Raw genomic sequence first — 27,119 nt, forward strand, 5'->3', positions numbered from 1 at the left:
TTTTGGATGTTGTTGATACGGTTGCAACATCACCTTGACTTGGATGCATACGCTATTTTATGTGACGATAAAAATCATATGCATGAGTGCATGGTGGAGTTTTCTTTGCTGTGATAAATGGATATGTTGGTGATAGTGATCATCCTCGTAAGCTTCTCATGCATGCCGGAAGGAAGTCGGGAAAGTCGCGGTCTTGGGTAGACGCGAGCTAGACCCCAGTTCCTCGTTGAGACGAGAATGTCCGGTATGGCATGGTGAGGCTTGATGAGCGGTGAGCTTACCTGTTAATGGAAATATTTTTGTTATGCTAATCATGCAGGGAACACTTGAACCTCCTGAGTCGGCCTTAGATCGAGTCTTGTCCAGTAACCCCCATACTTGCCTGGAACTACCACTTGTCCCTGCCTTAGGTAGGGTACGGTTCAGTAAGTTGTCAACCCTTTTTAGCACACACCGTACAGAGAGGCCGTGATGAGGGTCCCATGGCCATGGATTAAAGCCAGTCATCCGGTCCGGGGGCATGGGTGTTTCGGTTGTAGCCGGAGGGGTAGCTCCCCTAGTTTGCGCGCGGTATAAATTTTGTGATCCCATGCTACGTCGAGGTTGTAGCCTGCCCACTTAGAGTTTCGCTTGACATGTGTCGTGGGTGATTCCAGACACCGGTAAGTTAAGCTGGTGTGTGCAGGTCAGGCGTGTTTTCAATTAAAAGACCGTAGACGGAATTAGTCCCGATGGACTAAAGAAATCCGTTACCCGTGGGTAAAGAGTACACCCTCTGCAGAGATTATACATCTATTCGAATAGCCGTGTGCATGGTTAAGGACTACAGTCTGGGATAGGTCAAGTGTCGGTCTTAGTGTCGGTCTTCGGAGGAAAAGCTGCTAAACCAGAACTTGGATCACGACTTGTGACTTGTGACGATTATGATTACTATTATTGTGGACTAACCCTTTTCATTATTTTAAATTATTAAGTATCCCTGGGACGGTTCCACCTCCTGGATACTCACTGCAACTATTCTATTATAAGCCCTTTATGTGGTGTCGCTCAGACGCCCGACTGTGGCATGCTTGTTTTTTTTCTTTTATTTATAAGCCCTTTATGTGGTGTCGCTCAGACGCCCGACTGTGGCATGCTTGTTATTTCTTTTATTTATAAGCCCTTTATGTGGTGTCGCTCAGACGCCCGACTGTAGCATGCTTGTTATTTCTTTTATTTATAAGCCCTTTATGTGGTGTCGCATAGACGCCCGACTGTGACATGCTCGTTATTTCTTTTATTTATAAGCCCTTTATGTGGTGTCGCATAGACGCCCGACTATAGCCTGTTTGTTATTCCTTTTATTTATAAGCCCTTTATGTGGTGTCGCCCAGACGCCCGACTGCGGCATTGTTAATTTATTTGCACCCCTTTTTCAAGGAGTCATTTCAGACACTCGATCACTACATTCTATTTCTATATTGCATACTCATATTTTTCCCGCATGCGTGCATCATGGATTTCGTATATTTCGTGACAGACGTTGTGATCATAGAATTATTTCGGAGCATGTTTTGATATATTATACCCGTGTTCTTGATGTTTGCGAGTACATTCAAACGTACTCACTGGCTTGTGCCTGGCTATTGTCTTGGCCAGATTTTCTTGCGTAAAGAAGAGCGTTGCGACGACAGCCCGGAACCTACGCAGTGTTGACAGCAGCCCCGCGAAGATAGGAGTTATCCTGGTCAGCTGTTCTTGTGGGAAATGGAGTCCCATAGACGCAGATACACCACAAACCGCTTCCGCCATCAACCACTAGAAACCAAATGTTGTACTCCTAGGCCACAATGGTCTTGTACTACATATTTTTGTACTTTGCTTGGAATTCTTGTATCAAGTTGGTGTCTCATCAGCTAACAGTAATCCTGGGGCTGGTGAGTACAAGGGCCTTTTTCAGGAGAATTAATATCCCGAAAATCCGGTGCTGACACGCAACAAAATGGTGATTGAGCATGTCTTTCTTAGATAGACCTCTGATTCTATCTTTAAATTCCTTGTATTTTCCACAGCATTGACACCAACTCTCTAGAAAGCTAGATCGAGACCAGCTAGGACACATGGGGACGTGATGACTGCTGTTGCGCACTATCTTGCTTCGTCGGAGATTGCGTGAGCTCCCGACCAGTCGACCACTTGGTGGTCTTTTTTCATCTTTCTTTTATGCTTTCGTTTGGGCATGTTTCTGCTATTGCCTCATCAGACTATTTTATTTTCGGTGTGGTTCGTGAACATGTTATTTATAAAGCAGGAAAAAAAATTCTATTTGGAGTGTAAACAGAGTCTGGTTGTACTTTTTTCGAAAAGAGACTGGTTGTACTCGAAATCTCTCGTATCCAAAAAAGAGTAAGGTTTTGTGTTCATCCGCCCTCACATGTCACGATCTGAATCATTTCTCTTCTCTCCCAACCCGAACAAAACACACCTCTCTATCACCCCTCCGAAGTGAGCAAGCCTCCCCTAACCCTATATATTTGCGGCCGCCTCCTCCCTTGATCCTTGACCTCTCAACGGTCATCGCAATCACGCCGGTTGTTTGATTCATAAGGCTGACCCCCGTAGGATTTTTTTAAGGATTTTTTTGTACTACTTCCCATGATGTAATCAAACAAACCAAAATCCTATAGGATTTGATATGGGCATGTAATGACAATCTTATGTTTTTCCTGTTCCCCCGATTTTAGAATTCTACGAATCAAAGAGGCCCTTGATGAGGAAGCAATCTCCATGAGGTCTGCGTATGATCCTAAGGCCCAGTTCTTTTGAGCGATTCTCCCAGAATCGTCCCCCTCCCCAGCTTCTTCCATAATCGTCACTTCATAATTTTTTTTTACAATCCTATCTAGTTAAGGTCTAATTAGCTAGGATTGTAAGAAAAATATGAAGTGACGATTCAGGGAGAAGCTATGGAGGGGGGCGATTCTGGGAGAATCGCCCAAAAGAACTGGACCTACTTTTGCTAATAAGCCGCTGGACCCGCGTAGAAGAACTTTGATCCCAACAAATGTAGGATGTTTCTTTGTCTTGCTCTAAAAAATAGGCTATTTACAAATGGGCGCAGCCTGGCAGGGTCAGGCGAGGCCTTGCTCTGGCCGATGTTTACCCCTTGTGCTCTTCCTCGGAATCAACTGGCCACATGCTTCGATGCGTCCTCATTCAGCCGAGATGAGAAACTTGCACAGCTTTTGCTCGACGAACTTTGAAGATATTCTTTTTTCGCGAATACGCAACGATTGCGTATCATTTCATTGATAGTTAGGATAGAGAACAGGGGGGTGCCGTCCATAACCGTGTACACAAGATGGCGCGCGTAAGGGTAGCAGAGAGCATAGGGGGAGGGTGCTCAGCCTCGATGCAAAGGGTTCATGTTACAGGCAGTATGTTGGCCAGTCCGGTGGCGCCCGCTCGCGCCCAAAGGCGGGCCTCTTGCTTGATGTCGCGGGAAAGCACCGTGTTGGAGGGTTGTGCGCCGTCGAAGACGCAAGCATTGCGATGCTTCCAGAGGTGCCATGCCGTGAGGATGATGATGGTGCCAATGCCCTTTCAGAGGCCTGCAGGGGAGTTGTCGATGGAATCGGACCACCAGGCGAAGAAGGTGGCCGATCCGTCAGGTGGAGCAATCGTCGCTCGGCACCAGGATAGAATCTCGTGCCATGTGATCTTGGAGAAGGCGCAGCCCACCAAGAGGTGGTGCAGGGTTTCCGGTTCCTGAGGGCAGAGTGAGCAGTCGCGGTCGTGTTGGATTCCGTGACGCGCAAGGCGATCGGCAGTCCAGCAACGGTCGAGAGAGGCGAGCCAAATGAAGAACTTAGTGTTCAGGGGAGCCCAGTTCCGCCAAGTAAGTTGCCAGGTGGGCGAGGACGTGGAACCCAGGAAGAGAGCATGATAGCATAATCGGGCCGAGTATTGGCCGTTGGCCGTCCAACGCCAGATCAGCCGGTTCGGCTCCTCGGATGTGGCCAGGTTCTGGAGGCGCCGTCAAATGTCCATATACTCGAGGGTTGCCTGGGGTCCCAAGGCGCCTCGGATGTCGGCAATCCAAGAGCGGTTGTGCATGCCATCGCACACAAGGCGCTGCCTGCGGGCGCTCTTGGCGACCAAGGCCACCAGGGCCGGTGCGCGCTCCGCGATGGATTTCCGTCGAGCCAATGATCAGACCAGAACTTGGTGGTTCAGCCGTCTCCGATGATCCAGGAAGTCGAAGCTCGGAAGAATTGTGTGACAACCGGATCTCTAGGTAGGTGAAGGTGGCGCCATGAGCGGGAAGCGTCGGTGGTCCGGAGCCAAAGCCATCTTGTACGCAGCGCGATGCCCGTACGGTGTAGGTCACGAATGCCAAGCCCTCCAAGAGCGAGGGGGCGGCAGATTCGGGCCCAAGCAACAAGGCAGGTGCCGGCCTTGGCATCTTTCCGGCCGTGCCACAAGAAATCCCGGATGATGCGGACGATTTTCTTCAAAATAGGAGGGTTGATGGCCATGGCGAGGAGGATATGGACCGGCATGGCAGAAAGGACGTGGCGTGCCAGCGAGAGGCGCTCGCCACGGGAGAGTAAGGATGCCTTCTAGGTCGCTAGCTTCTTGGGCATCCGCTCCACAAGGGGAGGAGTGTCGAGGAGGGGGCCTTGCGGATGGAGAGAGGTAGCCCGAGATAGGTGATAGGGAATGGTTTCACCGGACACGCCATGGCCGCACCGATGGCCTCACAGGCCGCGGGGGAGGACTGGATTGGGGAGGCCGAGCACTTGGCTAGTCCCAAGGCCAGTGGCATCGCGAAAGAACTGGAGTAGCATGCGCACAACCTCAAGCTCCTGGGGGTCGGGATGGCAGAAGACGACGACGTCGTCCGCGAACAGGGAGATGCTCGAGGCGGCGTGCCGAGTCATGAGGCGACGGAGAATGCCCTTGTTTATCGCTGTCTGTAGCAGGGAATTGAGGGCATCAATGGTGATGGCGAAGAGCATAGGCGAGAGTGGGTCGCCCTGCCTGAATCCACTGGCATGGGGGATGGGCGGTCCGGGGTGCCATTGATGAGCACGCGTGTGGAGGCGGTGGACAACAGGAGCGCGATCCAGTTGCATCAGCGGTGTCCGAACCCAGGATGGTTCAGGACGTCCAGGAGGAAAGCCCAGGACACTAAGTCGAACGCACGTGCAATGTCGAGCTTGAGGAGTACACATGGGGCCTTGATGTTGTGCAGCACACGCGCCGTTTGTTGGACCAGGAGAAAATTGTCGTGGACACTTCTGCCGGCGATAAAAGTGCTCTGGTTCACGGACACAAGCTCGCCAAGTCTGGGTGCAAGGCGCAGGGAGAGGACCTTCGCGAACAGCTTGGCGATGAGATGTATCAAGCTGATCGGACGGTAGTCGGATAAGGAGGAGGCGTCAGCTCTGGGGAGCAGGATAAGCAGCGCTTCGTTCAGCCTTTGGAAACCGCGGCCATTAGAGGAGAATAGCTTGTCGAAAGCCTCGCAGATGTCGTTTTTGATGATGCCCCAGCACGAGCGGAGGAAATCGGCTGTGAAGCCGTCAGGGCCTGGAGATTTGCCCGTGGGAAGTTTCTTGATTGCCTCCAGATCTCCTCCTCGAAGAAGGGGCGATCGAGCTCCGATAGATTGAAGTGGCGCTGGTCAATGGCCTGGAGGTTGATGGAGAAGTCTCGATTCATGGCCGTGCCAAGCAAAGATGAGAAGTGCCCGTACGCGGCATGGGCCATGTCCGGTTCACTCGAGATCGTGTGGCCGTCCACCAGGAGGTCACGGATGCGGTTCCGTTTCCGCCGGTTGGCGGCGTGGATTTTGCTGTAGGCCGAGTTCGTGTCTCCCTCATGCAGCCAGTGTAGGCGAATCCGCTCCCTGCTGATGGTTCTTTCGAGGGAAGCGAGACCGAGGTAAGTGCGCTTGAGCTCCCTGCGGAGCCAGGCCTCCAAAGGCGAGAGCGGTCGGTGGTCCTGTGCCATGTCGAGGCGGACGATCAGTTCGCGAGCCACCGCCAGCTGGTTAGAGATGGTGGCTGTGGTCCTGGCGCTCCAACTCTGAAGGCGGCGAGCTGTTGCCTTTAACCTCGCGTAGATGCGGCAGAAAGGGTCGTCTACGGACGGGGTGGAGTTCCATGCTTCCTGCACAGTCTGGTGAAAACCATCGAGTTTTGTCCAGTACCGCGCGAAGTGGAACCTGGGTGCCCCGCCTTGTTGCGGAGTACAATCGACGAGGAGAGGGCAGTGATCGGAGACGGCAGAAGCAAGACAACTTAGGAAGCACTGCGGGAATGAGGTTTCCCACGAAGAGGTACACAGCACGCGATCGTTACGGACGAGGGGTGGGGTCGGCCTGCTCGTTCGACCAGGTATAACGCCGACCATGCATATAGATGTCATGGAGGGCGAGGTCTGAAGATATTCAAGATTTATGTGCTGTGATCATCGCGATTCTATGGAACCTATGGAAACGTCAAAATGATATGATCCTCTGCCATGAACTAGAAGCTCTCCATACCACGACAAGGCGGTGTGCTGATGACCTGATGCAATGTTCAAGTCACTGCGCCAAAGAGGAAAAGAAAACGTTGATTAGAGACTAGAGTATTACTGAGAGAGACACGTAGCCCTGTAACGCAACTCCCTCTCTCAATCGTGTTGTATCCTGCTGCAGTATTATGTTGTCTACATGGCACTGGTACTAGATCTATACTCAGCGCTTGCTGCACGTTCAGAGGCTAGGATGTGCATAGGGGTTACGTTCAAAATAGATACGAGTGTTGCTCCCATCACCGAACTCAAGTCAAGTTACAGCGCTGTCGAATGCCGCGTGCCTTTCTGTCTTGGTCGCGCAGCAGCGGACAGAGGTAGTAGTATCTTCTTACTCAAAAAAGATACTACTAAATGACAACTCCTTAGATACACTCCCGCAGTCCTATAATATAAGATGTTATTATAATTTATAACCAATATATGAGAGTAAAGCGCATCCGGAAGCTCTGTCACGAACATCAGGATGCACGTTGAATAAGGTGCCGATCATAAGGATCACAGTATACTCGGATCACATTGAACCATCTGTCCTCTCATCTTCAGAATCAGGAGCAGAGTCGCTGTAAGAGCTAGTATCGGTATAAAAACGGGACCAGTACGCATTATCCCACTCGAGCGTCAGGTTCTTGATCCTGGGGAACTTCGCTTGCAGGGTATGCGTGTCGTCGATGTCCAAACAATTGTGCAGCCGAAGAACCTCCAGAGCAGGACAGTACTCAAGGACGGCTGTCAGCTCTCCCACAGTGATGTCAATGTCGCCGAGTTCAAGGGAACGCAGCTCCAGAAGAGGCGACTCTTTTATAGCACTGGCGACTTGTTGGCTGAAGACGTGGCTGTAGGATACAAGCCGAAGGGTTGTTAGTGAGGGCGACCTGCAAACAGGAACAGCAGGGCGATGATTTAGTCGGGATGATCCATGAGCGAATGCGGACACGATGTTTGAAGGTGGTGTATGAAACTATGAACTATGAAGTGGAAAAAAAATCTGACGCAGAGCTGTGATTAGTTATAGTAAAATAAAATTTGGAGCAGAAATCAAGTAACCATGAACGAAAAACACCTCTCCACAATATACTTGATGAGGTCATCGGTGACGAAGTGCTTCCCGGCGAACACCCGGAGCTGTCCGTCGGAGCGTTCGACGGCAGCCTTCGCCATTGTGTGCTGGGCAACTAGGTTCCTGGGGTGCAGGATCCCGTGGTCGTCGATCTCTACTACTCGCCACACGTCTGGCAACTTGGCCGCCTGGAGCCACGAGCGGCACACGAGGCCGGCGCCCGTGAGGACGTCGACGGCGCCAAGCCTGATGAAGATCGAGGAAAGAACGTCAAGGGGCAGCAGCGACCAGTCCCTCGCTGGCGGCGCTGTATCGTCCATCGACGACGATGATGATAGATCGATCTGACTGGCACGGGGGTCGTCGGAAACAGAAGAAAGTCAAGAGGGATGTGTATCGTCCGCCTTTTTGACTGTTGATGAATAAGACTGGACGGTCATCCGGCCTCTCGCGTGTTACAGGACTAATAATTGCATGCCAACTTGGGCCGGGCCCACCGAGGCAGCAAACGTAGCTTTTCTCGCGCTGTTTTTATCCATCGATATGTATTTGGAAAACATCTTTATTTATAACTCTGTATAACGGTGTCAAAAAAAATAAAGGTGTCAAAAATTTGTTACAAAAGTTTGCATGTTCTTCTCCATCGACATATATTTCAATATCTTTATTTATAACTATGTATAACCGTGTGAAAAAATAAAGGTGTAAAAAATCATTTTGTTACAAAAGTTTGTATATTTAGAAAAAATATATTCAGTAATTAAAAAAGGTGTCTGCACATTTTGAAATTTGATCATGTAAATTTACTTTTGAAATTATAAAAACATTTTTAAAATGATTCATGTATTCTATAAGTTTCAATGCAATTTATAAAATTTTCATGTAATTTAAAGAGTTTCATGCATTTTATAATATGGTTATAAAATTAAAAGTGTGTTCATTATAATTTTGAGAAGTGTTCAGACATATATCTATACCTATAACTATATATATATCCTATTAAAGGGAATATGTATTCTTGGTTTGGTTCAGTCTTTTTCGTTTGGTATGAGTGCACGCTAAAGTTTCTTACCTTTGGCTCGTACACACGCTAAGCGAATTGGGCCAGGTACTTATTGTTGATGGGCCTTTTATGGGCTTTCATATAGAGACCGCGAAAAATAATTGGGTCAAAATATATCAACATTGTGAGAATTGAACACAGGACCTCATTTCTGGCTCTTAGATGTAACAACCAACGACCTAAACGCCTTTCATATTTACTAATCGCAACTCAATTTAAATATACAAGTGGCAGTCTTCATGTTTAGAGCGAGCTAATTAAGCGAATGATCTAATTAAAGAAGGATTGTGGGCTCAAATCGAATATTTAAACGGACGTGACTAATTAAAGAAAGGATTATGGTAAAAAGAGTTAAATACACCACGAGTGTCTTAACTTGTCATGTGCGTTCATTTTGATGCTTAAAGTTGTAAAATACATGAAAGTGGTGCTTGAACTTGCACGTCCATGCAAGTACATTGCCTTCTACCGTATCCGGACGTACGCCCTGCCCGTGTGGCACACCAGCGTGGCGGCGGCCCGCATGTAAGTGGCTGGAATTAGACGAGTGATGTTTTTTTTTGCAGAAACCACCTCATTTTTATTTTATTACATAGAAAAGCCCTTCAAATTAGAAATATGGGTCCCATGTGTTAGTAGAGAGAGAAATCACTAAAATAAATTGCAGCATGGAACTCCTGCTTAATGCAGGCACGTGCTGGCCACCTGACTAAAATAAGTTATACATTCTACTAGTAACTAGAAATGTGTGTACAACAATATCGCCTATAGATGTGCAATTCCTTCACACATTTTCTACATTTTTTCAAGTTTCTCTTTAGTTTTCATGATATGTAAATTTTGTCATATAAAAAATACAATAATGATCAGTAGGCAATTATTGTGTAGTTTAATTCTTTATTTTATTTTTAGTATTGTGTACTTTGAAGAGGTAAACATGAACTAATTCTAAAATTTATGTAGATTTAGACAGTTCAATATATTAAGAATTATTGTGTAAATTTATGTATATTCATGCAGGACCACAAGAAAGGACAATTATTGTGTATTTTCATTGTATTTTTAAAACCTACAATTACAAAAAAATTGACAGCTTAATTGTTCAATGTGTTTAAAAAATTATCGTGTAATAATAGTAATTCTAGAAACGTATTAAAACCTGTTAAAGGTGTTTGCAGAAATGTAAGAAAAAATTTACGCAACAAATTCTAAAATACACATTGAACATTTTTTGAAGTACATGTTGTGAATTTTTTGAATGCATGGCAAACATCATTCAAAAACACGTTTATAATTTTATAATACACGTGAAAAAAATAAAATATGTTGAACATTCTTTTCAAATGCACAAGCATATTCCCTAAGTCTCCTGCAATACGATAACAAGTGAAGAATTTAGGTGCAGCAAACAAATATATTTTTTGCATGGTAACACCAAACAGATAAATTGTCATTGACGTGTGCATGGATGCATACCACACACACGACATCCAGTATTAAGAAAAACAACACAGCCATGTTTGGTGTAGTTTATTTGTTAACATGTGAATGTTGTGCATGCGATGTCCTAGCATTGAATCCCTCTAGGCTCGTCCTTTGTGTTTCGTATTACTGTTTTTTTTCATCCGCTCGCCCGTGTTGATATGCAGGACCCAAACGTGACATGTCGGGTCCATCATCGGTCTACATTCGTATGCCATACATTTATGTGTAATTGAATAAAACCAAGGGAGTTGTCTGTAAATAAAATGCTCTCACTCATTGACATGCAGACCGTCGCCACGCTGGCGCGCCACATGGGCAAAGGCGTACACCCGGATACGGTTGGAGGCACCATTTTTGCACGCCTGGACAAGTTGAAGCACCACTTTTATGTATTTTACAACTTTAGGCACCAAACTGACCGCACAGAACAAATTAAGGCACTCGTGTATTATTTAGCTCTGGTAAAAAGGTGGAATAATTAAAAGAAAGATTGTGGTCTTAATAAATAGAATATTCAAATAGATGAGGCTAATTAAAGGAAGGATTTGAGGTAAAAAGTATGATAATTAAAGGGAAGGATCTCTAGGCTTCAATGTGTGGGGCTACTAAATTGAAAAAGGAAGGATTTGATTCCCGACTAAAACAGGTGATGACGTCATGGTAATTAAAGGAAGGATTATACTTAAATGAAATCAGTAGGAGATTATGTCCAGCAAAGAAAATATGAACACGGCTAAATTGCATCATATTTTTTTATGTTCATTTTGTAGAAGGATGCTGCGTTGCAGCATGTTCTTCATAGTGAAGCTGGTGTCGTGGGACATTTTGCTTGCACAAAACATTAATTGTTTCCGTTGCAACGCACGGGCATATGTGCTAGTAATTTAAAAAGTTCTTTATTTTTAAAAAATGTGTATACTTCTTTTTATGAAAGAAAAAAATTAAGGGGAAAAAGTTGCCACTTCATTCAATGCATAGCTCTTTCAGAGCAATCTCTGAGCTAACACACTCAGGAAAGACATGAAGCCAAGTTTTACATAGCGATCTAATACAATCTTCCCTAACGAGGACATGAGCGAATTTATTTGCCGAACGTCGCACCCAAGCAACTCTAAAGTCCTGAAAAGAGCTTAGTAACCCTTTGATTTCCTGTACTAGTTGCCCATTAGTAGAGAAGGTGATCCTCGAATCGGACTCTCAAGGGGCGGTGAGTAAGATCAAGAATGTGCACTTTCATGTCCTTTAGAGTGGCATGTACATCATATAAAGGTGGCCCAGTATATATTTGAAAACAATCCTATGGGCTATGTTGTTCTGAACCAATCATATCAAGTTCTAGATCATGCACATCGACAAATGTTGCACTCTGAAGATATGTCGCAAACGACATGTCCTCCCCATACTTGTCCCAATTGACAAAGCTCCATCAATAAGGAATCATGGGACCCATGGAGAAAGGTAAATGTGGAGACCATGGATATTCCTGCGTCACACTCTTCATATTAGGTTCCATGTCACTCGGAATTTAACAAGATCTTCGTTTCAGAATATGTTCTTTATGTGGAGTTATTACAACGATGTTGTTATTCACAAGCAAAGAGTGGCTAGATCGCAGTTGACTGAAATCATCATGTTTAGATATACATAACATTAAAAAACTAAAAAGAAAATTTTGCATTGATCTTTGCATAAGATGTCACGAATATAGCATTGAATAACATATAACTAAGCCTTAGACTGAAATTTAGCAAAGCCTTTAACTAATATTAGTTTGTCTAGAACCATAATTGGCTCTTATTGCAAGTTTCCAGGCTGGGATGTGCATAGGTGTTAGTCCAAAATAGATATACGAGTACTAACTTCATCATCAAACTCAAGTCAAGCTATTATTTCTCTCAGGAAAGTGACAGATCCTTCGATACAAAACTTGAGGCAAAGGTACTAAAATGCATCACGGAAGGAGAAAGGGTACACGCCAGAATTGGCCGACAATAAGGATGCACGCTATACAAGGATCACAATATACTCATATCACATTGCACAATCTGTCCTCTCATCTTCAAAATACTATGATGAATTAAGAGCCCACTTTATTTAAAGAAATTGTTTTTTTTTTGCGAACTCGGAAACTGAAGTCGGACGGGGGACGCGAATCGTCGGCCTTTTTTGACTCTGATTGATGACGAAGACCACCAGGGCCTGCCTCCTTTCTTTCCAGAATTGAAAGGGCCTGCTGAGTCAGGGTCGTGTGTGTTGGGCGATCAGGTCAATTGGACGGTTCTTCTATCTAAACAAAACAGGTCAATTGGACGGTTGTCTAAAAAAAAATCAATTGGACGATCACGCGGCCTCTTGTGTGCTGGGCCCAACCGCCTGCCAACCTAATGAATAAGAGTTTCTCCAAAAAAACTCATGACTAAGAGCATCTACAACCGGGCACTCTAAACCCCCTCAAATGCCCGGGCGGACGGGCAGGTCAGTGACTGTTCAAAAATCCGACCCAGACGGGCGCTTTAAATGGGCCTCGAACGTCCGGGCTGACCAGCACCCCTTATATACAGGGCAAATATGAGGTGGATATGAGGATGCCCGGGCACAACAGTCCTCTCTTCCATGCTCGCTGCTGTGGACATCGTTGCCGCTTCGAACGCCACCACGGTATGTCCGGCAACTATCGGGCTGCCCCTTGCACTCTATGTGTTCGACACATTGTCCGATCCGGGTTTTTACGATTTATTTGTAGGGAAAACGATGAATTCCGATGCTTCGTCGGACGAGGAGTATGGACCGACGGAGCTTGAAAAAATGGTTGAAACCAAGTTATTTGATTCGTCTGATTCGGACGAAGTAGTGGACATGATCATGCTCATGAGCATGGAAGAGAAAATGGACAGGCAGGTGGAGCACATTCTCAACTTCAAGCGTTCAATCAAAGGAAGTGTGATCAATCGGGATAGGTTCTTCGGAGCATGGCTACTGCGCAAGGACTACTTTACTTCGGACCCAACTTTGCCGGATGATCCATGGTTTTGTCGCTGTTCTCGGATGCGCTAACCATTGTTTTTGCGCATTATGGAGGGAGTGGAGGCACATGATGACTACTTCAAGCTCATAAGGGATTGCTACGGCCAACTTTTTTTCTCTGCTAAGCAGAAATGCACGGCTACTCTGAGTGCGCCGCCAACTGCGCGTCCTATGTGTCACCAAACACTGTTTGGCCATGCTGGTGGGACGGCGAGAGTGTCGTCCCCTCCATTTACATCATGTGGATGTCACGTCCGTCGACGACAGAGAGGTCGCCGACTCGTCAGACGATAGGGCACGGGAGGCGGCTGGGCGCAAAAGCAGATATGGTCCGGTATTCCCTTGTTCCCCGTATTGGTTATGTTCCTTATTCCTCGTCTAGCAGAAACTAATCAAGCTCCGTCTGATCTCCCAGAAGCGGGCATTGTGTCGCAAGTGGCCTGGTCCATCCCCCATGTTTTATTCTTCCTCATCAGAGGCCACACCTTCACTTCATGGGTCTTGTCGCTGCCACACATGGAGACGGCGGATGGAGAACGCGGTCCCCGAAAGGGAACAACAAGGACTTAGACGATGGACGCCACCGTATTCTAGGTTTAGGCCCCTTTTTCTAATAAAAACTATCGGAAATATAATGAACGTGCTCCGGTTTGTACATCTGGTTTGCATGAATTTTGTCCGCTTTGTTGAAATGGTGTTTAAAATGTATGCGGATAGCATTGGATGACCGGCTCCCGCATGTGTGTCCATAGACTGATCCTCCTTATCTATAGACGGATGTGGTGTCCAATTTGTGGGTCAATGTTGAAGATGCCGAGGGCTAAGTATTTATTCTAGAAAAAGGGCGTTGAAGGGCTTGGAGGTCTTCTACCACCACTCGCCACTAAGAAAATTGTGTTGCCCCATTCTTCGTGTCTATCGACCATGGTCTACATGCAAATGCACTTTTCCCATCGTGGCTAGTGCTTGTTCCGCATTTGTCTTGGGTGTTCTAGCTCGAAGGCAACTAGACGAATGTCCCGCGCGTTGCTCATGAGTTTGTATAAAATAAGAACTGCACATAACCTAGCTAGTGTGTTTATAGTTTGGGTTAATTATCCTTTTGTTCTCAGTAGTGTCCATGTGCTCAGTTTTGCCCTCAGATGCAAATTGTGTTCAGTTTTGCCCCTAGTCCATGCACAGCAACTATGACGAGGCCAAACGGCCATATTTGAGTCCATTCCGTCCGCCGGTGTTAATGGTTGTGGGTCCGGAGTTTACACGTGGGACCGCGTGGACGTGGGCCCGGAGCTGACATGTAGGCCCGTGCAACTAAATCCCCAAATCATTCGTAAGATTCTAGCTCACTCTGCCCATCCGCCGGCCGGCTGTCCCGCGCCGCCGCCACCTGCGCCGCGGCCAGCACCTGCCCCGCCACCAGCTGCACGGCCTGCTCCGCCGCTACCGTCCTGCGCCTACGCTCCACGGCTACCTGAGACGCCCGCCACCTTCCTGCAACGCCACGGGTGGGGAGCCCACCACCTGCTCGACCCGCAGCGCGGCCTCCTTCCATGCGCCCGGACGGAGCGCTCAAAGGTGGGGGGCTGCTGGAGCTATTTGAACTAGGAGGAAGAACCCTAGGGCGAAATGACGAGCAGCGGTGACCCCAGAGTATTTGGCGAGGCAGGCATTGATACGTCTCCGTCGTATCTATAATTTTTGATTGTTCCATGCCAATATTATTCAACTTTCATATACTTTTTGGCAACTATTTATACTATTTTTGGGACTAAAATATTGATCCAGTGCCCAGTACCAGTTCCTGTTTGTTGCATGTTTTATGTTTCGCAGAATATCCATATCAAACGGAATCCAAACGGGATAAAAACGGATGGAGCTTATTTTTAGAATATTCGGAAAATTCCAGAAGAAAAATCCACGCGAGACGGTGCCCGAGGTGGCCACGAGGCAGGGGGGCGCCCCTGCCCCCTGGGCGCGCCCCTGACCCTCGTGGGCCACCCGTAAGGCGGTTGATGCCCTTCTTCGGCCGCAAGAAAGCAAATTTTTGGTAAAAAATCACGGCGAAGGTTTCAGTCCAATCGGAGTTACGGATCTCCATATATATACGAAACGGTGAAAGGGCAGCAGAGGAGAACGCAGAAACAGAGAGAGACAGAGAGACAGATCCAATCTCGGAGGGGCTCTCGCCCCTCCCACGCCATGGGGGCCAAGGACCAGAGGGGAAACCCTTCTCCCATCTAGGAAGGAGGTCAAGGAAGAAGAAGAAGGAGGGGGGCCCTCTCCCCCTCGCTTCCGGTGGCGCCGGAGTGCAACCGGGGGCCATCATCATCACCGCAATCTTCACCAACAACTTCACCGCCATCATCACCAACTCTTCCTCCCTCTATGTAGCGGTGTAACCTCTCTCTTACCCGCTGTAATCTCTACTTAAACATGGTGCTCAACGCTATATATTATTTCCCAATGATGTATGGCTATCCTATGATGTTCGAGTAGATCCGTTTTGTCCTATGGGTTATTTGATGATCAAGATTGGTTTGAATTGCATGTTTTATTATTGGTGTTGTCCTATGGTGCTCTCCGTGTCGCACAAGCGTGAGGGATTGCCGCTGTAGGGTTTGCAATATGTTCATGATTTGCTTATGGTAGGTGGCGTGAGTGACAGAAGCACAGACCCGAGTAAGTAGGTTGTTTGCGTATGGGATAAAGAGGACTTGATACTTTAATGCTATGGTTGGGTTTTACCTTAATGATCTTTAGTAGTTGCGGATGCTTGCTAGAGTTCCAATCATAAGTGCATATGATCCAAGTAGAGAAAGTATGTTAGCTTATGTGTCTCCCTCAAATAAAATTGCAATAATGATTACCGGTCTAGTTATCGATTGCCTAGGGACAAATAACTTTCTCATGACAAAAAGCTCTCTACTAAAACTAACTTAGTTGTGTCTTCATCTAAACAGCCCCTAGCTTTTATTTACTCGCTCTTTATTATCTTGCAAACCTATCAAAAACACCTACAAAGTACTTCTAGTTTCATACTTGTTCTAGGTAAAGCGAACGTTAACTGTGCGTAGAGTTGTATCGGTGGTCAATAGAACTTGAGGGAAAATTTGTTCTACCTTTAGCTCCTCGTTGGGTTCGACACTCTTATTTATCGAAAGAGGCTACAATTGATCCCCTGTACTTGTGGGTTATCAAGACCTTTTTCTGGCGCCGTTGCCGGGGAGTAATAGCGTGGGGTGAATAATCTCGTGTGTGCTTGTTTGCTTTATCACTAAGTAATTTCTATTTGCTGTTCTTAGTTGTTCTCTATCTTTAGTTATGGATATGGAACACGAAATACCAAAAAAAATTAGGTGTACTTGCTGCTCATGGAGATGGGGGACCTCCTAAAACCCTCGATGCTGGTTATGTGAAAGATATTATAAACTACTTTGATAATCCTGAGAAAACCCCATTCAACTATGTAATGGGAGTAATGTTGGATCAACGTGAATACTTTAGGGATTATCGCTTGACACAAAAAGGGAAACTATTATGGGATCAAATTCATATATTGAAGTGGTATGCTAGGCAACTATGCTTGAGATATGATTATACTTGTTGCTCTAGGATGAAGGCTCCACACCTTCCCTTTTCATGCAAATTTAATGATAATAAAACCTTAGCTTCTTATGCTAGTGGGATATATGATTATTATGATGTGGAACAAATAGAAGAATTTGTTGCTTTTATGGGTGCTTATGAAATTGAATCTATGTTTAAAGAGTTTGAAGATTTTGATGATGCTGTTTATAGACCTGAAAATTTAGCTGTCCTCAAATATTGCTATGAGAATTATGAATACAATTCCGATATTAATGCACTTATTGAGAAAGTCTCCGCTGTCCAAGAAGAGACTAATATTTTGCAGGAATCTATGGAAGAAGAAATTGATGAAACTGTGAGCTCATTGGATGAAAAAGATGATGAGGAGAGCGAAGAATAAAAGGAGGAAGAGCGGATTAGCTACCCGTGCCCACCTTCTAATGAGAGTAACTCTTCAACTCATACATTGTTTAATTCCCCTTCGTGCTTACCGAAGGATGATTGCTATGATAATTGTTATGATCCCGGTGACTCTTTTGAAATATCCCTTTTTGATGATGCTTGTGGCCAAGATGCCAATATGAATTATGCTTATGGAGATGAACTTGCTATAGTTCCTTATGTTAAACATGAAATTGTTGCTATTGCACCCACACATGATAGTCCTATTATTTTTTTGAATTCTCCAAACTACACTATATCGGAGAAGTTTGCACTTATTAAGGACTACATTGATGGGTTGCCTTTTACCGTTGCACATGATGATTTTGATAGATATAATATGCATGTGCTTGCTGCTCCTACTTGCAATTATTATGAGAGAGTAACTATATCTCCACCTCTCTATGTTTCCCACACGATAAAATTGCAAGAAACTGTTTATACTATGCATTGGCCTTTACTTTGTGTGCATGAATTGTTCTTTTATGACATGCCGATGCATAGAAAGAGAGTTAGAATTCGTCATTACATGATATATGTTACTTTGTGCTCACTACTAAATTACAAATCATTGCTAATTAAAATTGGCTTTGATATACCTTGGGATCCGGGTGGATTGACTACTTGAGCACTATATGCCTAGCTTAATGGCTTTAAAGAAAGCGCTGCCAGGGAGACAACCCGGAAGTTTTAGAGAGTCATTTATTTCTGTTTAGTGCTTTCATATAGTTTAAAAACAACAAAAATAAAGAGGGGAACCCAAAACTTTTCAGAAAGGGAAGTGAAAGTGAGAAAGACAAGCATTGTTGAAGTGGGAGAGCTCCTTGAACTTTGTTCATGCTCACGGCAACTTTGTGAATCTTGATTACAGAAACTTTTCAACAAAAATAATTATCCCCTTGTACAATTCCATTCTATTATAAAAATAATGTGCCAAGGTTTGCCTTTAGGATGTTTACAATGCTTGTTGGTTTGTACGGTGCAGGACAGAAACTTTGGCTGTAGTGCGCGATTTTTAATTTTTTACTGGAATGTCAAACGGTTCTGATTATTTTTGCACTGTCTTTATATACAAATTTTTTATTTTTCCTAATTTTTGCAGAATGTTTCAAGTATCAGAAGTATGGTTAATGTTCAGATTGTTACAGACTGTTCTGTTTTAGACAGATTCTGTTTTTGATGCATAGTTTGCTTGTTTTGATGAAACTATCGATTTATATCAGTGGATTAAGCCATGGAAAAGTTATATTACAGTAGCTACAATGACAAAACAAAATATGAATTGGTTTGCAACAGTACTTAGAGTAGTGATTTGCTTTATTATACTAACGGATCTTACCGAGTGTTCTGTTGAAGTTTTGTGTGGATGAAGTGTTCGATGATCGAGAAGGTCTCGATGTGAGGAGAAGGAAGAGAGGCAAGAGCTCAAGCTTGGGGATGCCCATGGCACCCCAAGTAAATATTCAAGGAGACTCAAGCGTCTAAGCTTGGGGATCAACAAGTATCGGTATGTTTTCGGATTCGTTTCGTCCATGCGATATGTGCAAATCTTGGAGCATCTTTTGCATTTAGTTTTCATTTTTCTTTTATGCACCATGCTGGTATGAGGTAGTCCTTGGTTGATTTATAGAATGCTCATTGCACTTCACTTATATTCTTTGAGTATGGCTTTATAGAATGCTTCATGTGCTTCACTTATATCATTTGAAGTTTGGATTGCCCGTTTCTCTTCACATAGAAAACCGCCATTTGTAGAATGCTCTTTTGCTTCACTTATATTTGTTAGAGCGTGGGCATATCTTTTGTAGAAATAATTAAACTCTCTTGCTTCACTTATATCTATTTAGAGAGATGACAGGAACTGGTCATTCACATGGTTAGTCATAAAATCCTATATAAAACTTGTAGATCACTGAATATGATATGTTTGATTCCTTGCAATAGTTTTGCGATATAAAGATGGTGATATTAGAGTCATGCTAGTGGGTAGTTGTGGATCGTAGAACTACTTGTGTTGAAGTTTGTGATTCCTGTAGCATGCACGTATGGTGAACCGTTATGTAACGAAGTTGGAGCATGAGGTGTTTATTGATTGTCTTCCTTATGAGTGGCGGTCGGGGACGAGCGATGGTCTTTTCCTACCAATCTATCCCCCTAGGAGCAGGCGCGTAGTACTTTGTTTCGATAGCTAATAGACTTTTGCAATAAGTATGTGAGTTCTTTATGACTAATGTTGAGTCCATGGATTATACGCACTCTCACCCTTCCATCATTGCTAGCCTCTTCGGTACCGTGCATTGCCCTTTCTCACCTCGAGAGTTGGTGCAAACTTCGCCGGTGCACCCAAACCCCGTGATACGATACGCTCTATCACACATAAACCTCCTTATATCTTCCTCAAAACAGCCACCATACCTACCTATTATGGCATTTCCATAGCCATTCCGAGATATATTGCCATGCAACTTCCATCATCATCATATACATGACTTGAGCATTTATTGTCATATTGCTTTGCATGATCGTAAGATAGCTAGCATGATGTTTTCATGGCTTGTCCATTTTTTGATGTCATTGCTACGCTAGATCATTGCACATCTCGGTACACCGCCGGAGGCATTCATATAGAGTCATATCTTTGTTCTAGATATCGAGTTGTAATATTGAGTTGTAAGTAAATAAAAGTGTGATGATCATCATTATTAGAGCATTGCCTCAGTGAGGAAAGGATGATGGAGACTATGATTCCCCCACAAGTCGGGATGAGACTCCGGACGAAAAAATAAAAAGGGAATAAAAAAAGAGAGAAAGGCCAAAAAAAGAGAAGGCCCAAAAAAAAGAAGAGAAAAAAAAGAAAACAAAAAAATGAGAGAAAAAGAGAGAAGGGGCAATGTTACTATCCTTTTACCACACTTGTGCTTCAAAGTAGCACCACGTTCTTCATATAGAGAGTCTCTTGAGTTATCACTTTTATATACTAGTGGGAATTTTCATTATAGAACTTGGCTTGTATATTCCAACGATGGGCTTCCTCAAATGCCCTAGGTCTTCATGAGCAAGCAAGTTGGATGCACACCCACTTAGTTTCAGTTTGAGCTTTCATACACTTATAGCTCTAGTGCATCCGTTGCATGGCAATCCCTACTCCTCACATTGACATCAATTGATGGGCATCTCCATAGCCCGTTGATTAGCCGCGTTGATGTGAGACTTTCTCCTTTTTTGTCTTCTCCACATAACCCCCATCATCATATTCTATTCCACCTATAGTGCTATGTCCATGGCTCACGCTCATGTATTGCGTGAAAGTTGAAAAGGTTTGAGAAACGTCAAAAGTATGAAACAATTGCTTGGCTTGTCATCGGGGTTGTGCATGATGTGAATATTTTGTGTGGTGAAGATGGAGCATAGCCAGACTATATGATTTTGTAGGGATGAGCTTTCTTTGGCTATCTTATTTCAATAAGACATAATTGCTTGGTTGGTATGCTTGAAATATTATTGCTTTTATGTCAAATGATAGACTATTGCTTTGAATCACTCGTGTCTTAATATTCATGCCATGATTAGACATATGATCAAGATTATGCTAGGTAGAGTTCCACATCAATTTTTTTTATCATTTACCTACTCGAGGACGAGCAGGAATTAAGCTTAAGGATGCTGATACGTCTCCGTCGTATCTATAATTTTTGATTGTTCCATGCCAATATTATTCAACTTCCATATACTTTTTGGCAACTTTTTATACTATTTTTGGGACTAACATATTGATCCAGTGCCCAGTGCCAGTTCCTGTTTGTTGCATGTTTTATGTTTCGCAGAATATCCATATCAAACGGAATCCAAACGGGATAAAAACGGACGGAGCTTATTTTTGGAATATTTGGAAAATTCCGGAAGAAAAATCCACACGAGACGGTGCCCGAGGTGGCCATGAGGCAGGGGGGCGCCCCTGACCCTCGTGGGCCACCCGTAAGGCGGTTGATGCCCTTCTTCAGCCGCAAGAAAGCTAATTTTTGGTAAAAAATCACGGCGAAGGTTTCAGTCCAATCGGAGTTACGGATCTCCATATATATACGAAACGGTGAAAGGGCAGCAGAGGAGAACGCAGAAACAGAGAGAGACAGAGAGACAAATCCAATCTCGGAGGGGCTCTTGCCCCTCACACGCCATGGGGGCCAAGGACCAGAGGGGAAACCCTTCTCCCATCTAGGGAGGAGGTCAAGGAAGAAGAAGAAGGAGGGGGGCCCTCTCCCCCTCGCTTCCGGTGGCGCCGGAGTGCCACCGGGGGCCATCATCATCACCGCAATCTTCACCAACAACTTCACCGCCATCATCACCAACTCTTCCCCCCTCTATGCAGCGGTGTAACCTCTCTCTTACCCGCTGTAATCTCTACTTAAACATGGTGCTCAATGCTATATATTATTTCCCAATGATGTATGGCTATCCTTTGATGTTTGAGTAGATCCGTTTTGTCCTATGGGTTATTTGATGATCAAGATTGGTTTGAATTGCATGTTTTATTATTGGTGTTGTCCTATGGTGCTCTCCGTGTCGCGCAAGCGTGAGAGATTCCCGCTGCAGGGTTTGCAATATGTTCATGATTTGCTTATGGTGGGTGGCGTGAGTGACAGAAGCACAGACCCGAGTAAGTAGGTTGTTTGCGTATGGGATAAAGAGGACTTGATAGTTTAATGTTATGGTTGGGTTTTACCTTAATGATCTTTAGTAGTTGCGGATGCTTGCTAGAGTTCCAATCATAAGTGCATATGATCCAAGTAGAGAAAGTATGTTAGCTTATGCCTCTCCCTCAAATAAAATTGCAATAATGATTATCGGTCTAGTTATCGATTGCCTAGGGACAAATAACTTTCTCGTGACAAAAAGCTCTCTACTGAAACTAACTTAGTTGTGTCTTCATCTAAACAGGCCCTAGCTTTTATTTACTCTCTCTTTATTATCTTGCAAACCTATCCAAAAACACCTACAAAGTACTTCTAGTTTTATACTTGTTCTAGGTAAAGCGAACGTTAAGCGTGCGTAGAGTTGTATCGGTGGTCAATAGAACTTGAGGGAATATTTGTTCTACCTTTAGCTCCTCGTTGGGTTCGACACTTTTACTTATCGAAAGAGGCTACAATTGATCCCCTATACTTGTGGGTTATCAGGCATCGGGCCGGAGATCCGCCGCGTCCACGACTGGGTTCCCGAGGGGTATGTCTCGCCTCTTGTTTAGATTGAGCTTAGTTGTGCATTTGAACACTCGATTCGAGTAGGTTTGCCCAATTAGTGTGCTCATTGCGTCTCTGTTTTTCGCCGGTTAGGATGGAGTTGCGGTTTGCTTTCATGGTGCACATTAGAAGGGACCGGTACATGTTCGATGCAAAGGATAATAAGAAATACCAAGGAGGTTTTGATTATCGGTTGCCAATGGCTAGTAATTGGAGTTTCAGACAATTTGGGGAGGTAATTTGTAGCCAATATCCTTGGGGTTTGCTTGATGAAGTGGTATACAAATACTATGATGGGGAAAAGAAATGGGTGACAGTTAGTAATGATGAAGAGCTAGCTACCATGTTTGTTAGGCATAAAGAGAAAGATAATTTTCATGTGAGGCTGCAAGTTGATGTGCTTGAGCAGGCATTTGGACCTAGGATGACGGGTGCAACATCTCGGGGAGAACCAAGTCGTCGTAATGGCATCTCTAGCCAGAACAGTTCAGTTGGTGCACGGCGACGTGGTGGCTCGACAAGTGTGGGAAACTGCAGTAGGGTCCCCCTTGAAGTGGAGCCTGATGACTACAATTCCGGGGTTGATGAAGAGAAGCTATATTCTGATGTTATTCGGAATTTATGACGGGCAACTCGGGCTGAAAACCAAGATGAGGCTCACAATGCAGTCCGTGTGGATGATGACGCGGTGGGTGAGGATGAAGAACTTGCAGCTGTTGAATGGGACCCTTTGAACCCTCATATGGAAGAAGGTACAGTTTTTGCATCCATGAATGAGTGTAGAAATGCACTTGTAACATACTGCATCAATGTAGAACGTACTTTCAAAGTTGACAAGAGCGATCAAGTACGTTACAGAGTGCACTGTCTGACTGAGGGTTGTCCATGGAGGCTGCTCGCATCTAAAATGAGAAATAGCACTAATGTTCAGGTCAAAGTGAACCCTTTTAAGCACACATGCCAGGAATCAACCCTTAGGAAGGATACAATCAGTAGAGCCAAGTCAAGATGGGTGGCAGAAGAAGTAAAGAAGTGGGTGAAAGAAAACCAGCAAGTGGGTCCAAAGGAATTGCAGAAGAACATCAAAGATAAGTTCAAGATAGATTTACCATACATGAGGTTGTTCAATGGTAAACAACATGCTATGGAGTCTATTTATGGTAACTGGCAGGAAAGTTTTCAATTGTTGTATTCATTCAAAGGTGAAGTGGAGAGGACAAGCCCAGGTAGTATTGTAGATATTGATCACCACACCGTGGAGTACACATTCAGGGGAGTGACAAAGACCAAGGAATGCTTTAGGAGGGTTTTTGTCTGTTTTGAGGCTTGTCGCCGGGGTTTTTTGGCAGGCTGCAGGCCTTATTTGGCTATTGATGCCACTTTTCTCACAGGGAGGTTTAAAGGACAGTTAGTAGCAGCTTGTGCAGTTGATGCACACAGTTTTGTATTTCCAGTTGCCTACGATGTGCTGGAGACAGAGTCTGAGGAGAGCTGGACTTGGTTTTTGCATAATCTGCGCCAGGCTATTGCACATCCCAATGGGTTGGTCATTCATACAGATGCCTGCAAAGGTTTAGAAGTGGCCGTGGACAATGTGTTCCCTGGAGTAGAGCATAGGGAATGCATGCGTCACCTTGCTGCAAATTTCATGAAGAAATTCAAAGGAAAGGTGTATACCGACAATTTATGGCCAGCATCTTTGACTTGCAATGTGAAGAAGCACAACTACCACTTGAGGCAGTTATACATGAATCCCAAAGTGAAAGAATACTTGGAAACACACCACTCCAAGTTATGGGCCAGAAGCCAATTCAGTGAAGTGAGCAAAGTTGACTATGTGCACAATAATCTAGCAGAGTCTTTCAACTCAACGATCGGGAAACTAAAGGGTCATTATGTGGTGGATTTGCTTGACAGGATCAGGATAGAATACATGCAGAAATTTCATTATCGTGCAGGAATAGACGAGGCAAAATTCATGGGCCACATTATCATCCCTGCCGTGATGAATGAACTGAAGCAGAAAACAACAGGCTTGGAAATGAACATAACTCTTTGCTCGGGTACCATAGAAGAGATATCATATTTGGATAAAGAGAAGAGGGAATGGAGATATCCAGTGGATTTAGAAGCTAGAACTTGCAGTTGTAGGCAATGGCAGATAACTGGATTTCCATGCATTCTGTTGGAAATATGCCCTAGAGGCAATAATAAATGGTTATTATTATATTTCTTTGTTCATGATAATCATCTATTGTTCATGCTATAATTGTATTGTCTGGAAATCGTAATACATGTGTGAATACATAGACCACAACGTGTCCCTAGTAAGCCTCTACTTGACTAGCTCGTTGATCAACAGATAGTCAGGATTTCCTGACTATGGACATTGGATGTCATTGATAACGGGATCACATCATTAGGAGAATGATGTGATGGACAAGACCCAATCCTAAGCATAGCATAAAAGACCGTGTAGTTTTGTTTGCTAGAGCTTTTCCAATGTCAAGTATCTTTTCCTTAGACCATGAGATCGTGCAACTCCCGGATACCGTAGGAGTGCTTTGGGTGTGCCAAACGTCACAACGTAACTGGGTGACTATAAAGGTGCACTACGGGTATCTCCGAAAGTGTCTGTTGGGTTGGCACGGATCGAGACTGGGATTTGTCACTCCGTGTGACGGAGAGGTATCTCTGGGCCCACTCGGTAATGCATCATCATAATGAGCTCAATGTGACTAAGGCGTTAGTCACGGGATCATGCATTACGGTACGAGTAAAGAGACTTGCCGGTAACGAGATTGAACAAGGTATTGGGATACCGACGATCGAATCTCGGGCAAGTAACATACCGATTGACAAAGGGAATTGCATACGGGATTGATTGAATCCTCGACACCGTGGTTCATCCGATGAGATCATCGTGGAACATGTGGGAGCCAACATGGGTATCCAGATCCCGCTGTTGGTTATTGACCGGAGAGGCGTCTCGGTCATGTCTGCATGTCTCCCGAACCCGTAGGGTCTACACACTTAAGGTTCGGTGACGCTAGGGTTGTAGAGATATATGTATGTGGAAACCCGAAAGTTGTTCGGAGTCCCGGATGAGATCCCGGACGTCACGAGAGGTTCTGGAATGGTCCGGAGGTGAAGAATTATATATAGGAAGTCAAGTTTCGGCCACCGGGAAAGTTTCGGGGGTTACCAGTATTGTACCGGGACCACCGGAAGGGTCCCGGGGGTCCACCGGGTGGGGCCACCTATCCCGGAGGGCCCCATGGGCTGAAAGTGGAAGGGAACCAGCCCTTAGTGGGCTGGGCGCCCCCCCATGGGCCTCCCCCCATGCGCCTAGGGTTAGGAACCCTAGGGTGGGGGGACTTCCCCCTTGCCTTGGGGGGCAAGGCACCCCTTTCCACCCCTTGGCCGCCGCCCCCCCAACCCTAGATGGGTTTTGGCCGCCCCCCCCTCCCAAGGGGGCCTATATAAAGGGGGGAGGGACGGCAGCGACCTACAGCCTTGGGCGCCTCCCTCCTCCCTCCTCCCCTGCAACACCTCTCTCTCTCGCAGAAGCTTGGCGAAGCCCTGCCGGAGACCCGCTACATCCACCACCACGCCGTCGTGCTGCTGGATCTCCATCAACCTCTCCTTCCCCCTTGCTGGATCAAGAAGGAGGAGACGTCGCTGCACCGTACGTGTGTTGAACGTGGAGGTGCCGTCCGTTCGGCACTCGGTCATCGGTGATTTGGATCACGGTGAGTACGACTCCGTCATCCACGTTCATTGGAACGCTTCCGCTCGCGATCTACAAGGGTATGTAGATGCACTCCTTTCCCCTCGTTGCTAGTAGACTCCATAGATGCATCTTGGTGAGCGTAGGAAAATTTTGAATTTCTGCTACGTTCCCCAACACATTCATGCCTTATTTTTCACCACTTCTCACCCAGGTCTAGCAGGGAACATACAACAGTATGTGCATGATTACTACTCTGTTGCAAGTTTCAAAGCCACATATGCTTATGCCTTGCCTGCTATGGAGGGAAAACAACAATGGTACATGGTGGACCCTGGATTCAAGCTTTGTGCTCCAGTTCTGAAGAGAGCAGCAGGTAGACCAAGGAAGAGTCAAATCAGACCTCGCAGCGAAGGAGCTGGACTTGGAGCGAGGAAGCGTAAGTGCACAAGGTGTGGTGGGTCTGGTCATTTCGGTAAGTATTGTGATAACACAGTAGATCCAGCGTTCGTAGAGAGTTTCGATGAAGGCTTCGATGAAAATGTTGGTCAGCAGCCGGTTGCCTCAACAGATGATGAAAATGATGGTCAACAGCCGGTTGCATCAGATGAGGATTTTGACGAGGTTCCAAATGATGATGGTCAACAACCGCATTATTTTGATGATGATCCAAAATATCCTCCAAATAATGATTCAAGTGAGGCTCCAAATGGTGATCCAAGTGAGGCTCCAAATAGTGATCATGGTGATCCAAGTGAGGCTCCAAATGGTGATCATGGTGATCCAAGTGAGGCCCCAAATGATGATCCAAGTGAGGCTCCAAATGGCGACCAACCTTCTGTTGTTGTGAGTTCTGCTAGGTATGTAAATCTTGCAAGGGTCAAATACTACTATACATTTATCACTTGACATGATCTCATTACCCTT

General features: G+C 45.2%; 2 protein-coding genes across 2 annotated transcripts; both read right to left on the bottom strand.

Moving 5' to 3' along the window:
- Nucleotides 1-5,116: 5,116 nt before the first annotated feature.
- LOC141023124 (uncharacterized) lies at nt 5,117-6,414 on the bottom strand. Its single transcript, XM_073499452.1, has 2 exons — nt 5,609-6,414; nt 5,117-5,462 (listed from the first exon to the last, which is right to left on the bottom strand). The coding sequence occupies exons 1-2, from the start codon at nt 6,412-6,414 to the stop codon at nt 5,117-5,119; spliced, it is 1,152 nt and encodes a 383-aa protein (XP_073355553.1).
- Nucleotides 6,415-7,078: 664 nt separating this feature from the next.
- On the bottom strand, nt 7,079-7,944 carry LOC109774939 (F-box protein SKIP19-like). The gene is made up of 2 exons (XM_020333700.3): nt 7,628-7,944; nt 7,079-7,439 (listed from the first exon to the last, which is right to left on the bottom strand). Exons 1-2 carry the CDS (start codon nt 7,942-7,944, stop codon nt 7,079-7,081), a joined length of 678 nt encoding a protein of 225 aa, XP_020189289.3.
- Between the last annotated feature and the right edge of the window lie 19,175 nt (nt 7,945-27,119).

The sequence above is a fragment of the Aegilops tauschii genome, chromosome 5 (assembly GCF_002575655.3).
Source record: "Aegilops tauschii subsp. strangulata cultivar AL8/78 chromosome 5, Aet v6.0, whole genome shotgun sequence".
Lineage (NCBI taxonomy): Eukaryota > Viridiplantae > Streptophyta > Magnoliopsida > Poales > Poaceae > Aegilops > Aegilops tauschii.